Consider the following 18,718-nt stretch of genomic DNA (forward strand, 5'->3'; position numbering starts at 1 on the left):
AATACATTTCTGTGGCTCTGACCCTTTTATTATCCCGTGAATCAGGTAAAAACAGGTTTTGGGTTAAATGTTCTATTTAGCATAATCAAATTTTGTCATCATCGATATAAACTACATACATATAATGTATAAATAAGTGTATATATTAAAAAACGGTTGTTTAGTGAGTTCCGTTGACACCATTTTGAGCTGGTTTACCAGTAGCAATATAACTCATCACGTCCATTTTAGTGGCCAGACCCTTGAGGACATCTTTTCCATCTAAAAAAGAAATGAAATTCATTTCATATACCCCAATTAAGAAATCCCGTTATAATTTTTGCTTACCCTCCTTGTCAACAATCAGAACACATGGATCGACTTCCAATACACGGGCCAATTTACCCAAAATTGCCGACGAAGGTATGCGAATGGCACGTTTGTTAATGGCCTTCAAAGCCAATTCGTCTGTTTTACGATTCATGCTGACAATTTGATTGATGAGAGTTTCCTGGCCTACCGTACCCAATATTGAGCTGCAAAGGAAGAAGTTAGTAACATTATTTGAGAAATACATTGATTGTGGGTGGACCACACTTACCCATCATCTTCATCCAACATGGTAACTTGATTTAAATTGAGCTTCTTCATAACCTCAATGGCATCAGCGAACTTTACATCTGATTTAATTGTCACTGGAGTGTTTAGCTTCAATTCGCTCACGGGTACATTCCACCACCAGTGTTGGTGTTCATTGACAACTTCTTTGAAATCTCGGGCCTCCATCCAGTTATCCGATACAAATTTGGTCATATAGTTACGAATGCCATCGGGTAATACGACGACACAACGTTGGCCTTCTTTGAGGTTTTTGGCAAACTTCAAGGCGGCAGCCATGGCACCACCTGAAGAACCACCACACAAGAGACCTTCCTCGGCATTTAGACGACGGCTCATGGGGAAACAGTCCTTATCGCAGATCTTAGTCCAAACATCAATAACGGAGTGATCCATAACGGTGGGTATGAAATCATAGCCGATACCTTCAACTTCATAGAATTGAACATCGGACTTGTTCAATTCCTCAGGACGGGCCAAAATTGAACCGAAAGGATCAACACCAACAATTTGGCAGGAAGGCAACTCCTCCTTAACTTTTCGGGCAATACCAGTAATGGTACCAGCCGTACCGGCACTGCAGACAATCATATCCACCTTGTTATCCAGCTGCCAGAGAATTTCAGCACCAGTACCATCGTAATGCGCCAAGGGATTGCCAGGATTGCGATATTGATCCAAAACAATTGAATTGGGTATTTCCTTTTGCAAACGTTGCGCAACACAAATTAAACCTTCGGGAGAATCGTAAGCAGCCTCGGTGGGGGTGCGAATAATTTTGGCACCCAAGGCACGTAAAGCGTAAACCTTTTCGTTGGACATCTTTTCAGGCATAACAATCAGACATTTGTAACCCTTAACAGCGCAGGCCATGGCCAAACCAATACCAGTGTTACCAGATGTGGGTTCAATAATCGTACAGCCCGGTTTCAACAGACCCTTATCTTCGGCATCTTGTACCATGCGGTAGCCAATACGATCCTTGACCGAACCACCGGGATTAAGGAATTCACATTTGGCATCTAAAATGAGATTGAAGAAGAGAAAGGTCAACTTAAAAATCTTTCACCTTAAAAATCCTTTAAAAATCCAACTTCGTTTATTTTCCAAAATGATTCACCTTAAAAATCTTTTAAAGATTTACGTTTATTTTTCAAAATGAGTCACCTGAAAAATCTTTATAAAAAACCACGTTTATTTTCCTAAATGAATCACCTTAAAAATCTTTTTAAAATCCACCTTTATATTCCAAACGATTCACCTTAAAAATCTTTTAAAAATCCAGGTTTATTTTCCAAAATTATTCACCTTAAAAATCTTTTAAAAAGTTTTTTATCTAAAACTAGTCACCTTACAAATCTTTAAAAAATCCACATTTATTTTCCAAAATGAGTTACTTTAAAAATCTTTTAAAAATCCACGTTGATTTTCCAAAATGAATCACCTTAACCTTTTTTTTAAAAATACAAGTTTATTTTCAAAAATGAGTCACCTTGAAAATATTTTAAAAATCCATGTTTATTTTCCTAATTGGGGCCACATTAAAAATCTTTTAAAAATCCATGTTTATTTTCCTAATTGTGCCACATTAAAAATCTTTTAAAAATCCACGTTTATTTCCCTAATTGGGTCACCTTAAAAATATTTTAAAAATCCACGTTTATTTTCCTAATTGTGTCACCTTAAAAATCTTTTAAATATCTACGTTTATTGTCGTGCGTGGGCCACCTTAAAAATCTGATAAAATTTACGTTCATTGTCCTGGTTGGGTCACCTTACAAATCTTTTAAAACCCACGTTTATTGTCGTGGTTGGATCACCTTAAAAACCTTTTAAAAATCCACGTTTATTTTCCTAATTGGGTCGCCATAAAAATCTTTTAAAAATCCACGTTTATATGCCTAATTGGGTCTCCTTAGACATCTTTTAAAAATCCACGTTAATTTTCCTAATTGGGTCACCTTAAAAATCTTTTGCAAATCCACGTTAATTTTCCAAATTGGGTCACCTTAAAAATCTTTTAAAAATTCACCTTTATTGTCGTGATTGGATCACCTTAAAAACTTTTAAAAATCCACGTTTATTTTCCTAATTGGCGGTCACTTAAAAAATCGTTTAAAACTCCAAGTTCATTGTCCTGTTAGGGTCACTTTAAAAATCTATTAAAAAAACACGTTTATTGCCCTGTTAGGCTCATCTTGAAAATCTTTTAAAATCCGCGATTATTGTCCACATTCCACATTTTTGTCCTGATTGGGTCTCCTAAAAAATCTTTTAAAATCCGCGATTATTGTCCAAATTCCACATTTTTGTTTATTGTCCTGTTAGGGTCACCTTAAAAATCCATTTTTATTGTCCCGTTAGGATCACCTTAAAAATCCACGTTTATTGTCCTATTAGGTTCACTTTATTTTTTTTTAAATCCACGTTTATTGTCCTTTTAGGGTCACCTTAAAATTCTTTCAAAAATTCACGTTTATTGTCCTGATTGGGTCACCTTAAGAATCTATTAAATTCCACGTTTATTGTCCACATTCCACATTTTTTGTCCTGATTGGGTCTTCTTAAAAATCTTTTAAAAATCCACGTTTATTGTCCTGTTAGGGTCATCTTGAAAATCTTTTAAAAATCCACGTTTATTGTCCTGTTAGGGTCATCTTGAAAATCTTTTAAAAGTCCACGTTTATTGTCGTGTTAGGGTCACCTTACAAATCTTTTAAAAATCCACGTTTATATTCTTGTTAGGGTCACCTTACAAATCATTTAAAAATCTACGTTTATTGTCCTGTTAGGGTCACCTTAAAAATCTTTTAAAAATTCACGTTTATTATCCTAATTGGGTCACCTTAAAAATCTTTTAAAATCCCCATTTATTGTACACATTCCACATTTGTCCTGACTGGATATACTTAAAAATCTTTTAAAAATCTACGTATATTGTCCTGTTTGGGTCACCTTAAAAAAACTTTTAAAAATCCACGTTTATTGTCCTGTTAGGGTCACATTAAAAATCTATTAAAAATCCACGTTTATTGTCCTGTTATGGTCACCTTAAAAATCAAAGTTTATTGTCCTGTTAGGGTCACCTTAAAAATCCATGTTTATTGTCCTGTTAGGGTCACATTAAAAATGTATTAAAAATCCACGTATATTGTTCTGTCTGGGTCACCTTAAAAATCGTTTAAAAGTCCACGTTTACTGTCCTGTTAGGGTCACCTTAAAAATCGTTTAAAAGTCCACGTTTATTGTCCTGTTAGGGTCACCTAAAAAATCTTTTAAAAATCCACGCTTATTGTCCTGTTAGGGTCACCTTAAAAATCCACGTTTATTGTCCTGTTAGGGTCACCTTACAAATCTTTTAAAATCCACGATTATTGTTCACATTCCATGTTTATTGTCCTGATTGGACCACCTTAAAAATCTTTTAAAATCCACGTTTATTGTCCACATTCCACGTTTATTGTCATGATTGGGTCACCTTAAAAATCTTTTAAAATCCAAGTTTGTTGTCCATATTCAAAAATTTTTGTCCTGCTTGGGTCTTCTTAAAAATCTATTTAAAATCCACGTTTATTGTCCTGTTAGGGTCACCTTACAAACATATTAAAAAACCACGTTTATTGTCCTGTTAGGGTCACCTTAAAAATCATTTAAAAGTCCACGTTGATTGTCCTGTTAGGGTCAATTTAAAAATCTATTAAAAATCCACGTCTATTATCCTGTAAGGGTCACCTTAAAAATTATTTAAAAATCCTCGTTTATTGTCTTGTTAGGGTGACCTTAAAAAACTTTTATTGGGTGGCACTTAAAAAATCTTTCAAAAATCCACGTTTATTGCCGCCTTAAAATCTTTTTGATCCTCAAAAAATCTTTAAAATTTCCAAGTTAATTGTCCTCATTGGGTCCTCATCAAAATTCTCAAAATCCACTTTCATGCCAATTTATTTTTGCACTCATACTTACACATTTCACATTTAATACCCTCCGACTTGGGAATATTGTGCAATCTCACCAAAGGAGTGCAGCCAATGGCCTCTAAAATATTGGGGGTAATTTTCTGGCGATGGGCACTGAAACGAAAGGAAAGTCATTAAGTAACTTTTCAAATTGAATAACAAAGCCTCCCAAACTTACATTCCTCGTTGAGTGTGTGGTGTCTTCTCTGTTGTGCCCAATTTCCAGGGACATTTTGAGGGTTTTCCAGGATCAATAAAATCCTTTGGTCTTTCGTAGGGCTTTTGGGCAGGCATGTTTTTTTCTCTTTAGAATTCGTATGTAGGCTATAAAGGAAGAAATGAAACTAAATTTAGTTTTATTGTGTTCTTCCAAACACACTTCCGCGATGATTGTCAGAATATGATTATTTTTTTTTATGTTGAGTCCCCCTTTTCCCTATCGCTCATAATCACATTTGTTGGTGAACCTTTTAATCTAATAAATTGTGGTTTTGGTTAATTGTTTTTTTTTCTGTGAGTAGCTTTTTTGTCCGTTAAATAGAAATTTCTGCGATAGCTTAAGTTCGTAAGCCATTGAATGGAACAAATAACAACAGTGACAGCTTAACTTAAAAACAATTAATCGCAAACTGATAATGAAACGTGGGGATTTGCGTATATTGCCACCATGTGCTAGGGGGGTTTGGGGAACTTGCAAATGTATTGGTTCGAAAGGATGGGACAACGCCTCATTGAGCAACAACAAAACAATCACGTTCAACGCACTGGGGCTTAGGAGATAAAGAAAGACTTAGGGCTATTATTATATGTGTTCTTTTACTATCTGATGGATTTCAAAACGCAAAATAAACCAATTTGGAGGCATTGAAAATATATATTTACATTGAAAGTTAATTTTGAGAAGCTCCTCCTTGAAATTCAATCATCACTTTTAACTTTAAGTTAACCGGAACGCTTTAAATCTGTTCGGTAAATCCAAACTATAACAAAAGAAGACTTATAATAAAGGGGGTTAATGTGAAAATAGTTGCGTAGTAGTTCGGTTATCAATAAGGTGCCAGTGTAGAAATAGTTTATTTATCTAAAAAAAGATTTTTGAATATGACAGTTGTAAAGTTATGTTTCTGAATAGCCTTTACATTTTCCTACCCACCCCACCCACAAACAAACTTGCCCCATCCATACCAAAAAAATTGCACCCAAAAAAACTTACCAGCTCCCCCCAATTTTTCACTCGCGAGTGAATCGCAGCTCTGATATTTTGTGATCGACACGTCCCGGATTCCTCTGGTCTGTGCCGGGATAGATGATTTAGCTTCGTTTGTCAACGTTTCATCCGGTGAGATGCAGCGGATGCCGTGAATGGCAACATTTTAAAAATTGTTCAGTCCTGACCTTCCTGAGTGAGTATAGCGATAGGTATTATATTGCTTCGTTCTGCGCCAACTTGATCCCCAGAGAGTATTTATTGTCCTGTTTCGGTAACCTTAGAAATCTTTTAAAAATCCGCGTTTATTGCCCTGATTGTGTAAACTTAGAAATCTTTAAAAAATCCACGTTTATTGTCCAAATTGGGCCACTTTAAAAATCTTTTAAAAATCCACGTTTGTTGTCCTGGTTGGGTAAACTTGGTAATCTTTTAAAATCCACGTTTATTGCCCTGATTGGGTAACCTTAGAAATCTTTTAAAAATCCATGTTTATTACCCGGTACGTCCCGTATTCCGCTGGTCGGGGATAGATGGTTTTGCTTCGTTTGTCACCGTTTCATCCACCATAGGACGGTATCGGTGAGATACAGCGGATGTAGTGAATGGGTACATTTCAGAAATTGTTCAGGCCTGACCTTCCTGAATGAGTATAACAGTATGTATCATGTTGCTTCGTGTTGCGCCAACTTGATCCCCAGTGAATCTTCTTTGTTGTTGTTGTTGTAGCAGCATATAATGCTGGGTTGGCAGCCGCTGGCCGAAACACTTTTGGTTTCGGGTCAATCCGGTACGTAAGAACCCGCTGCCCGAAAATCGAGAGGTACCGTTATATGAAGTTCTTAGCGGTAACAACACCTCTCCATCATAAATTGTCAACATAGGTCCATATTTGGATATAGCCCCCATATAACGGTACCTCCCGATTTTCAGTAATTTGGCAATTTTTGCTACAATTTTTGCTAGCTGTAATTTAACATTTGAAGGTTGTAGTGGTCACCACACATCTGCATCAACAATTTTCAACATTGGTCCATGTTTGGATATAGCCCCAATATAACGGTACTCCCGATTTTCGGTACTTTGAGGATTTTACTTCAAATGTTTAACCGAACGTGGGTCCATGTTTTGGTATAGCCCCAAAACAAACCTACCGATTTTCCGTACATTAGCTTTTTTTTTGGCCGAACTTTCTGTAATTTTAAATTTCAGAGCCAACAAAAATTCTGCAGCAAAAATTGTTCATTTAAGTTCTATTTTCGTATAGCCCACATATAGCGGTACCGCCGAACTAGCTGTTAATTTCATTTGAAGTTACCATTGATCACAATCCAAGAAATATTCAACACAGTAGGGATATTCTGTAACTTTTATCGATTGAAAAGTTGTTAAGTAATATTGTTATATGCCATTGATGTCAACGCCTGCACGTTGTCGTAACAACAGAGAATGACGAATTCAAATGAGAGGTATGTCAGCCGTTGTTTAACAAAGGGACATTATCCTCCCATCAATTCTCTCTCATTTATTTTGGACACCAATGCTATATGCAAATTCATGACCAATTCGGTTACTTTCTTCGAGAGTTATCGTGCGAAGAATTTTAACGAAAAATTTTGAACTTTTGTGGGGGAGGTACCCAAGGGAGTGGACCCATATGGCCCATCTTCAAAATTAAACTAAGATTGGACAAAATATCACGAATGCAAAATTTTGAACCCGACCGTTGCTTCGTTCGAGAGTTTTAGTGCGCACCAGCCAGACAGACGGACGGACAGACTAGACTAAATCGACTCCAAACTGTCTGAAACACATTTCGTCCAAATATACTTGGGGTCTAAAACCGTTATTTCGATGAATCACATTTTTTTTAGCCTAAAGGTTGAGGATATAAAAAGTATCAGTCGGCTATGTTGACAGAGATGTAACCTTCAAAATACTCAATTCCAAATTTCAGCAATTTCGATTGGATATTGGGGCGACAACCGTTACAATACCGAAATTCGGGACGTACACCAGTGCTCACTTACTCTCAGTAAGCGTTCACTGGGTATCTCAAACATATACACACATTTTTAAATGGTGGTGGTTTACTGAAAGCAACAACACACACACTTTTAAAATGAAAAACATGTATTTGTTTGCAAGCAGTCGCAAACATAACATAAGTTTGGGTCATGCAAACAAATTATATGTTTGGGTGCAAACAAATTCAAACCCAAAAGTCACAAAAAAACAAACACAAGGGAGCGTAAATTTCAATGTAAAACACATTAAAATGTATGCTCAATTGCTCTCAGTAAGCGCTCACTTACTATTTCCATTATTTACACACATTTATAAATTGTGGTTGTTTATTGAAAGGCAAATCAACAACAGACACATAGGTACATACAAAATTCCAAAGAAATACATAACACACTTTAATAAAAGAACAATTAAAAAAGCGGTAAGTTCGGCCGGGCCGAACTTTTCATACCCTCCACCATAAAATATTCTGAACCAAAATGGAATAATTAGTTTTCATTCCTGTCCCCAACTTTACCAACTCTACCTATGTATGTTGACAATTTTTGGTGGGCTAGAAATTGGGAGGTACCGTTATATAGGGGTTATAATAAAACATGGACCTATGTTGACAGTTTTTCATGGGAGCTTTTAATGTCAAATAACTCCTAATTCAGTTAAAAATTTAAGCTAAAATCTTCAAAATAGAGAAAATCGGTACATAACGATATATGAAGGCTATACCAAAACTTAGACCAGTAGGCCTATTCTGTAACTTTTATCGATTGAAAAGTTGTTAAAATTCTTTTGTTTTTGTAACAACTACAAAACAAACAAATGAAATTGTTGTAAAATAAACAATGAGTAAAGTTGTTAAAAGGGTGGCTGGGGGCCTATTCAGGAACTTTTTAACAACTTTACTCATTGTTTATTTTACAACAATTTCATTTGTTTGTTTTGTAGTTGTTACAAAAACAAAAGAATTTTAACAACTTTTCAATCGATAAAAGTTACAGAATAGGCCTACTGGTCTAAGTTTTGGTATAGCCTTCATATATCGTTATGTACCGATTTTCTCTATTTTGAAGATTTTAGCTAAAATTTTTAACCGAATTAGGAGTTATTTGACATTAAAAGCTCCCATGAAAAACTGTCAACATAGGTCCATGTTTTATTATAACCCCTATATAACGGTACCTCCCAATTTCTAGCCCACCAAAAATTGTCAACATACATAGGTAGAGTTGGTAAAGTTGGGGACAGGAATGAAAACTAATTATTCCATTTTGGTTCAGAATATTTTATGGTGGAGGGTATGAAAAGTTCGGCCCGGCCGAACTTACCGCTTTTTTAATTGTTCTTTTATTAAAGCGTGTTATGTATTTCTTTGGAATTTTGTATGTACCTATGTGTCTGTTGTTGATTTGCCTTTCAATAAACAACCACAATTTATAAATGTGTGTAAATAATGGAAATAGTAAGTGAGCGCTTACTGAGAGCAATTGAGCATACATTTTAATGTGTTTTACATTGAAATTTACGCTCCCTTGTGTTTGTTTTTTTGTGACTTTTGGGTTTGAATTTGTTTGCACCCAAACATATAATTTGTTTGCATGACCCAAACTTATGTTATGTTTGCGACTGCTTGCAAACAAATACATGTTTTTCATTTTAAAAGTGTGTGTGTTGTTGCTTTCAGTAAACCACCACCATTTAAAAATGTGTGTATATGTTTGAGATACCCAGTGAACGCTTACTGAGAGTAAGTGAGCACTGGTGTACGTCCCGAATTTCGGTATTGTAACGGTTGTCGCCCCAATATCCAATCGAAATTGCTGAAATTTGGAATTGAGTATTTTGAAGGTTACATCTCTGTCAACATAGCCGACTGATACTTTTTATATCCTCAACCTTTAGGCTAAAAAAAATGTGATTCATCGAAATAACGGTTTTAGACCCCAAGTATATTTGGACGAAATGTGTTTCACACAGTTTGGAGTCGATTTAGTCTAGTCTGTCCGTCCGTCTGTCTGGCTGGTGCGCACTAAAACTCTCGAACGAAGCAACGGTCGGGTTCAAAATTTTGCATTCGTGATATTTTGTCCAATCTTAGTTTAATTTTGAAGATGGGCCATATGGGTCCACTCCCTTGGGTACCTCCCCCACAAAAGTTCAAAATTTTTCGTTAAAATTCTTCGCACGATAACTCTCGAAGAAAGTAACCGAATTGGTCATGAATTTGCATATAGCATTGGTGTCCAAAATAAATGAGAGAGAATTGATGGGAGGATAATGTCCCTTTGTTAAACAACGGCTGACATACCTCTCATTTGAATTCGTCATTCTCTGTTGTTACGACAACGTGCAGGCGTTGACATCAATGGCATATAACAATATTACTTCAAGACATAGATCGGCTTCGAATCTCGGCTATATCGGTCCACTCCTTCAGGTATCTCCCACACAAAATTCAGAAAATGTGAAGTTTAAGAGAACCTCTCGGGTCGTTGTGAATTTTTCTCCAGCAGGTTGTCCTTGCGGTCCCCTCTTCGACGGTACATTTTTTTCGGGGGCAAGTCCATACTTCCTGAGATAATGGCTTAAAAATTCCCAGAAACCCCGACGGTACCAACGAAAATGGCAAATCCGCAAGATAACTCTCGCAGGGAGTCTCTGATTGGTCCAAACTTTGCACATCGTATTATTCCATCTAGTCATGTATCAGGTTGGATTATGGACAACAGTAGAATCTCAATAATTCGTAATCCAAGGGACCGACAGCTTACACGAATTATTGAGGAATTTCGATTTATCGAGGTACGAATTATCGCGATTCTACTGTATATCGGTCCCTCCTTCGGGTGCCTCCAACACAAAATTTTCGGATCGTTATGATTTTTTTTTTCGAAAAGTTCATACGACGGCGCATTTTTTCGGGGGAAAGTCCATACTACCTGAAATAATGGGTAGTACGTAAGATAATAGCCCTCTAAGGGAGAAACCGATTTGGTTCAAACGTTTTACATCGTATTATTTCTTACATCCTTGGATAATTTAACTACATCGGACCACTCTTACGGGTACCTCCCACACAAAGTTTGGAAATAGTGTACAGAACATTCCAGTTGTAATTCGTAACATTTCATCTGTATTTCGATTATTCTATTTGTAATTCGTAACATTTTATTTGTAATTCGAGAATTCCAATTGTAATTCAAATTATTCCATTTGAAATTCGAATTATTCTATTTGTAATTCGAATTATTCTATTAGAAATTCGATTTATTCCATTTGTAATTTGAATTATTCCATTTGAAATTCGAATTATTCCATTTATAATTCGAATTATTTCATTTGTAATTATTCCATTTGAAATTCGAATTATTCCATTTGTAATTCGAATTATTTCATTTGTAATTCCAATTGTTCTATTTGTAATTCGAATTATTTTATTTGAAATTACAAATGAAAACATTCGAATTACAAATGGAATAATTCGAATTACAAATAAAACAATTTGAATTACAAATAAAACAATTCGAATTACAAATAAAATAATTCGAATTACAAATAGAATAATTCGAATTACAAATGCAATTATTCGAATTACAAATGGAATAATTCGAATTACACATGGAGTAATTCGAATTACAAATTGAATAATTCGAATTATGTAGTTTAAGAACTCGTCTGGGATGATTTTAAAATTTTTGCTAACATGTTGGGTATGCGGCCCTAGTTAAGGCGTTTCAATTTTCTCGGGGACAAATCCATAGACGTCAGAAGTATTGTGTTGGCTTCTTTTTTTAGATCTGTCGGTACAGCTGACTGATGCTTTCTTACTTGTTTACTTATTAAATTACTGTGTACGTTAGGATTACTAATTACGCTTCAGAATAGCCAGTGAACAACATCTGCGAGCTTTGTTAAGCCTTCCCTGGATATTGTCTTTGGTAGATTGAAATCCTGTCGATTATTTTAATGATCCACTGTTTATTAGTCCACAGGGAACCCATATCAATATGAGAAACTCATATCTATTCAAAATTAAACGAATATTCATTTCATCGAAATAGATAAAAACCAAAGAAACACGTTGTTTTTAATAATGTCATGTCTTTTTTCCTATCTCTCTTCTCTGTTGTTGTCTAAGGCCGTCAATGGGAGATAATAATTTAGGCATATTGGAAATTGTATAAAAAAACTAACCAAGGCGCACACAAATAGTTTAGTACAAATATTTTTTTCAGTAAAAAGCGTGGAAAGAATGGAAATATTTTTTTTTTAAATGATAAAAACGTTTTCAAACACGGCTGCCTTAAATGTATAGAACAAATGTGTACAGATGTTTGCTCATGGAAAAGAGTAAAAAAATAATAATAATAATATAAGTAAATATTGGGGCAATGCTCATTTTCTACTCGGCGGAAAGAATTTTTAAAAATTCGCTGCAATTGTTATTTCAAAATTTATTAGAAGTGAGAAGTGAAAGCAACACTTCAAAATTGTTTACATAGAATGTTATGTGGAAAATAACTCGAAATCCTATCACAGTCATTACTCCAGTAAAAAGAACAATTAAAAAACCTGTTTCATCATACTCCCTCCGTCTGTCTCTAGAGTAGGCACATTTTATGGTAGCAAAGTACAGACTTTGTCGTTGTAACCAACTGGAAAGGAATTATACTCAGTTCCTGATTGTTTATACCACATGGCCGACCTGACACTGTAATTATTTATACACTTTTTGCGATTATTATTGTTGTCGTTGATGAGGTTTTTTACCTTAAAAAATAACAACAATTGTGTGTTTTTAGAGCACAAATAAGTAAATGTAAATTAAAATCACTGCCAATTGTTTGGGAACAGTTTTTTTGGTTGAGAGACACACACGACGCGCGTTTACGAAAAAACGAGACAACAGAGGATACCACACGCCCCCAGTTCAATCAGAGTTTTTATGACTACTGACAGCTACCGAACCTATCCAAGAATTTATAACCTCACCACCATCAATGTGCGCGTCTAAGTAAATATTCTCATCCACATAAGAAACGAACACAGAGTATGTTGTCTTGTAGCACTCTCCCGACATGTTCATCTCTCAATGCCGGTTTTTTGTTTGCTTTATTTTTATGTCAAGTTGGCCCCTCATTTGAATATGCTCTGTGCTGTAGTAACACAACGTGTACAACGTGTTGGCATCGGGAGCTACACCATTTCCATAGTTGCTGTCACATGGATTATTGGACTGATTAGCCCAGTCAAAATAGATATGCGTATAAGGGGGAAATAGCAAAAATTTCCACAAAGCTGAATTTTGGTGGAAAGCTAGGTTTAGCCATTAGAAGCGACATCCTAAAAGTCCCCATCGATTCGGGGTCAAAGGTCAAATTTTGGGACTTTTTTATACCCTCAGCATTTATGCTAACGAGGGTATATCACGAATATTGCCAATTATTTCATATTGCATTTCAGAAAAAAAGGATAATTTTTGTTTTTGATATGTAGGTTAAGAAAAAAATTCCCAGTACGAATCTGGTCGCGAGCGAATTTTTGGTTATTGCGGACAAAAGTTATGGCGCTTTTATTTCGCTTTTTAAGAAAAAAATATTATAAAAACGCTAATTGTTTTAATGAGCACCATTGTTACAAGAAAGTTCTCTCGAAGTGACTTCAGTGAGTAGATTGCATAATACCTGCAAAATATTACACAGAATTCGCGGAATGTACAAAAAATTGATAAATTATTGAATATAAGTCGACTTTTTTCAAAATTGAGGCCCATTTAGTGGTCATAAAATTACATAAAAATTTTTTGTGGATCTAAACTTCACGGCGAATCAAATGAGACTACAATCGTACAGATTGGTGTTATAGTTTTGATGTTACAGCCAAAATAAACACATATTTTGGTCAAAAAAAAAATTTATTTGACAAAATACATATTTTTTCACATGCATTATGTAGTAGAAAATATTGGAAAAATCTATAGGAATGCTTCCTTCAGTTTGCTTAAATCTCCCAATAAAATAGACGGATTTTGCTTTATTGACATTCATATTAAAGCTTTCCCATTATGGAAGGTAATTGGGTTGATGAGGATATATCTCGAAGCTTCTGAAATGGAAATAGAGGTCAAATAACCCATTTTAATTTACATATATGCATTTAAAATACGTGTAAACGGCGAAATTTTCAAAATCATTTTGTCCGCATGTGATTTTTATGTACAGCGAGACTATATCTTTTAATTTATTCATATTTTTTGAAATTTAATTTGGAGGCTAAGATGTAGCATCGGCTGCATCCTAGCATTAAAAAACCTATAAAATATCGCTAATTTGCGCAAAGTGCATACAATTTTTGTCCGCATCCGATTTCAGTGTTCTCCATGAAAATCTATATCGAAATATATATATTTCGAGGCGATCAGTCAAGAACCGTGGATGTAGCATCACACACTATTTTTTCGGATAAAATGAATGTAGCTCCCTTATCAGTGAAGTTTTCATATCTCTGTTTCCGCTAAAACGAAGATGCTGTACTAGTTTTTTTCATTGCAGTGGAAAAGAACCGTAGAAAACGTGATAAACTACGCGATATTTCCAAAAACAATTTTAGATGATTTTTCTACTTTGGAATTTCTTGTAACTCGCGTTTTAGTAGATGGATTTTCACGGGGAAAGATTTATTGGATCAGGAACGTAAAAAACTAAAATGTGCAATCAAGAAATCGAATGACAATTGTTAAAAATATACCCGAAAAATACGATTTTTAGAAAAATGTTCGCACAAAATTTGGATGCAGATTTCTATGAATCTGTGCAGACTACATTCACAATATTCATATCAAATAACTCAGAATCGCAAGTACTACAATCCTATATATGGTTTTTTGATAAACCTGTTTGCGGAATGAAATTAGAAGAAAATTCCAAAAAACACTGTAAATCTGGCTTCAAAATGTCAGCATCATTTAATGGTAGAAGCAGACGAAATTTTGAAAAGTAATACATTAGTGAGATGATCCTTATTTAGTTTGCTTCTGCTTTTACTTTGACAGGAAACTCGAGAGAAGTGTGGTTTACTCACAAATCGAGAGAAAACAAAAAAAGACATGGTGGCTTCAACCCATTTTCACCAATTTTTTCACATAAATATAGCCACAGCTTCCATGCAAATTATCTTTTAAGGCCAATATTTTTTGCCACGTCCAAAAACATTTCATTTTATCCAAAAGTATTTAATTTGCATAATATACAATCACGAGTCGCGTGTTCTAAAAGGGTAAACCTTGGCTTCAGCTATGTTAAATTTTCAAAAATATTGGTGATATACACTTTCATACGAGCAAAATGTGCCTCATCGAAATAATGGTTTTAGACTCCAAGTATGTTTGGACGAAATATGTTTCAGACAATTGGGAGTTGATTTAGCCATGTCCGTCCGTCCGTCTGTCTGGCTGGTGCGCACGATAACTCTCGAACGGATCAACCGATTCGGTCCAAAATTTGGCTTTCGTAATATTTTGTCCAAACTTAGTTAAAGTTCGAAGATGGGTTATATCGTTCCACTCCTTCCGGTATCTCCCACACAAAAGTTCGGAACATTTGTTCGTACGATAACTCTTGAAGGAAGTAATCATGATATTTTTACCAGACTTAGATGAGGATCAAATCGGTCCACTCCTTCGGGTTCCTCCCATACAACATTTCGGAAAAGTTCAGTTTAGGACCTGTTCGCGAATCGCTTTGATTTTTGTTGTACCAACTTGTATTCACTGTCCCCCATACAACGGCATAAGTTTCATCAGGGGTAAGTCCATAGTTCCTGAGAAAATAGCCTGAAAGGTACAAAAAGCCCTATGACACCGTGTGTAGTGGTTCAAGCGCAAGATAACTCTCGAACGGATCTACCGATTCGGTCCAAAATTTGGTCTTCGTAATATTTTTTGCAAACTTATTTTTAGTTCGAAGGTAAGCCATATCGGTCCACTCCTTCAGGTACCTCCCCCACAAAAGCTTAAAAATGTTCGGAAAATTGTGCGCACGATAACTCTTGGTGGAAGTGACCGATTTGGTCCATACTTTACACATCCTATAATATATATCAGATAGAGGTCAGGTTCAAATATGGACTATAGTTGTCCACTCCTTCGGGTACCTCCCACACAAAATTTTGGATAAATTCACTTTAAGACCTACTCTCGAATCACTTTGATTTTTGTTGAAGCAATTTGCATTCGCTGCCTCAATTACTGCAGTAAAATTTTTTTTTAGGGGCAAGTCCATACTTCTTGAGAAAAAAGCGCGAAAGTTGTAAAAAAACCCCTATGACACAATATGTAGTGGCTGGAAAGCTCGAACCGAATACTGCGTTCGTCCACATTGTGGATATTGCAATAGTTCTTCGAATATTAGATGAAATTCGAAGGTGGTGCTTATAGGTCCACTCCTTCCGGTACCTCCCCACAAAAGTTCGAAAATATTCGCTAAAATGGTACGCGCGATTTCTCATAGACGTAGCAAACGATTTGGTCCAAACATTGGATCTCTAAATATTGTCGAAGCTTAGTTTATGTTCAAATGTGGGCATATCTGTCCAATCCTTGTGGTACCACCCACACAAATGTTCAACATTTTTGTGTGGTTCGAGGATCCTTTGGACATTTTTAAAGCGATATTATGTTTTTCGTAGGCTAGTGTGATTAAAAAAGCTCTATCTATCGATATCCCCTCAAATTTTTGAGGTTTAATCCTATGCATACTTTTGTCGGTGCATACGCTCAAAATTTTGAAAACCCGCCAAATCCACACAGGCTGAGAGTATATCTCTGTCGGCAAAGCCGACTGATACTTCTTTACTTGTTTGTTTTTTGATCGTATCTCAAAAACAATAAGATTTTTTAGAAGTGCGCTAAAGTTGTAGACTCTAAAATTTTATACGAAATCGGTATTTATATGATTGACATCGAAGCTACGGTTCCCGAGATATGAGTCACGCAATATAGAAAATGCAAACAATTTTATGTCACCTGTGCGGTAGTTTGCATGTCCCGATATTTTTACACTTATTTCAAAAACTGTAGTTTCTATCAAGAAATGCCTAAAGAGAAAAATTTAGGTTACACAATTTTGAATAAGACTTCTTTTGCCAATAAATACCTATGAGGTATCGTTCTTACGATACGAGTCAAAGAATACACGGAATACACTTATTACCACGCCAGCTAAGAGGAAATTAACCTTACGCCATTATTTTACACTTGTTTTGAAAACTATACGTTCTGGGAAAAAATGATTTAAGAAAAGGTTATAGACTATAACATTGTCTACAAGAATTGTACGGCCTCTCCCTACGACTTACCGTTCTTGAGATATGAGTTAAATAACACAAAATATTTCCACGCCACCTCTGAGGATGTTTACATTACGCGATTAGTTTAAACTTATTTCGAAAACTGCAGGTTTTATAAGAAAGTTATTAAAGTAAAACTTTTAGATTGAAAAATTTTATACAAAAATTTTTCTTACGATTTCTGACTAAGTCCTACCATTCTTGATATACGATTTCAACGATGGATAATATGCACATATACCCATACTACCAATGAGGTAGTCTACTCGGCGCGTTTTGCTACAATGGTTTTCCAAGTAACCTTTCTCCACTAAATTTTTAAATTATTTATTTACTTAGCTGGCCCATTACAGAACATTTGTTCTATAAGCCGAAGTAAGAAAAGATCTCCAATTCTCTCTGTTTACTGCTTCGCTTTCTGGAATACTGCGCCTTTTCATCTCTTCATCTACTTGTTTGCTCCATCTATTCTTTGGCCTGCCAATTCTGCGTGCACCGCCAAGCGGCACGTATTTATACGCCTTTTTAGTGGGTTCATCATCGCTCATTGTTATGATATGGCCTAGCCAACGCAAACGTTACATCTCCATATGTTTAACAATACTGATGTCGTTGTATAGCAGATACAGCTCGTGGTTCATACGACGTCGATATTCACCGTCCACGCAGATTGGCCCATAGATCTTTCGTAGAATTTTTCTCAAACACAACAAGCACAGTTATCTGCTTTCGCAAGTACCCAGGCTTGGGAGCCATACATTAACACAGCATTGTTTTTGTTTGACGAGATGAGGCTTTGTTTTGTCTCCGTTTAGCGCCAAACCCACTTTAGCAGATTCTTCTTCGACCTTCTTAAAGATATCAGTTATTTATTTTACTGAACGGCCTATGATGTCTATATCGCCAGCATAAGCAAGTAACATGTGGCTATTGGTGTAAATTTTACCATTTCTTTTAACATCTACATCTCGTATTCCAGCAGAATGTGGATAAGTGACACGAACCTCTTTTGGTACTAAACTCTTTGGTGAGGTTCTTACCTATTTTAACTGAGAATCGGGTATCCGTTAAAGTCATTTTACAAAGCTGAATGAGCTTTGCATGGATACCAAATTCTGACATGGATGGAATACCACTGAACGTAGGGGACTGTCGAAGACTGTTTTATAATCGCCAAAAAGGTGGTGGTGGTGTCGATCTGCATTTCTTTGGTCCATGGTGGACTTGCCAGGTCTAAAGTCGCATTGGTATCGCCCCATTATTTCGTTCGGCTTTATTCCTTCGCCCAATATCCCTGACACTATCTTGTAGGCAATAGGGAGAATACTTACCCTGCGTTTACAAATGACAGGACAGTTGAGTTCATGTATTGATTGTCAAAATCCCACAACTTGCCTGTGTGACGTAGGCGTCCAGACAACTGCAAAAACAGTTGTAATATTATGAATGAAAATCACCGATTTCTTTTTGTTTTCCGTTTACATATTTTGTTTTGTACATATTCTTTTGTTTTCAGCACATTTGAATTATCATCTCACTTCTTTTTCACAAAAATGTCAAAAATTTGTCAACCCGGATGTCTGTGAAAAAC

The 18,718-nt window shown here is 35.7% G+C and overlaps 1 protein-coding gene across 2 annotated transcripts; it reads right to left on the reverse strand.

Moving 5' to 3' along the window:
• Window positions 1-56: 56 nt before the first annotated feature.
• On the reverse strand, window positions 57-12,798 carry Cbs (Cystathionine beta-synthase). Of its 2 annotated transcripts, none has more exons than XM_073973984.1 (6): window positions 12,553-12,798; window positions 4,732-4,877; window positions 4,561-4,667; window positions 581-1,619; window positions 328-515; window positions 57-261 (listed from the first exon to the last, which is right to left on the reverse strand). In XM_073973984.1, exons 2-6 carry the CDS (start codon window positions 4,845-4,847, stop codon window positions 161-163), a joined length of 1,551 nt encoding a protein of 516 aa, XP_073830085.1. In that variant the 5' UTR covers window positions 4,848-4,877; window positions 12,553-12,798; the 3' UTR covers window positions 57-160. The 2 variants fall into 2 exon arrangements, with proteins under 2 accessions (XP_073830085.1, XP_073830086.1); XM_073973985.1 differs by lacking the exon at window positions 12,553-12,798 and adding an exon at window positions 5,007-5,150.
• Window positions 12,799-18,718: the final 5,920 nt, after the last annotated feature.

Source organism: Musca autumnalis, unplaced genomic scaffold (genome assembly GCF_047663935.1).
Source record: "Musca autumnalis isolate F117 unplaced genomic scaffold, ASM4766393v1 scaffold_3, whole genome shotgun sequence".
Taxonomy (NCBI): domain Eukaryota; kingdom Metazoa; phylum Arthropoda; class Insecta; order Diptera; family Muscidae; genus Musca; species Musca autumnalis.

Coding starts and splice junctions, on each gene's coding strand:
- Cbs (XM_073973984.1), bottom strand. CDS start 4,847: ATGCCTGCCCAAAAGCCCTACGAAAGACCAAAGGATTTTATTGATCCT. Junction 1,620..4,560: donor GGGTATTAAATGTGAAATGT/GTAAGTATGAGT, acceptor ATCTCATTTTAG/ATGCCAAATGTGAATTCCTT. Junction 516..580: donor ATGTTGGATGAAGATGATGG/GTAAGTGTGGTC, acceptor CTTCCTTTGCAG/CTCAATATTGGGTACGGTAG.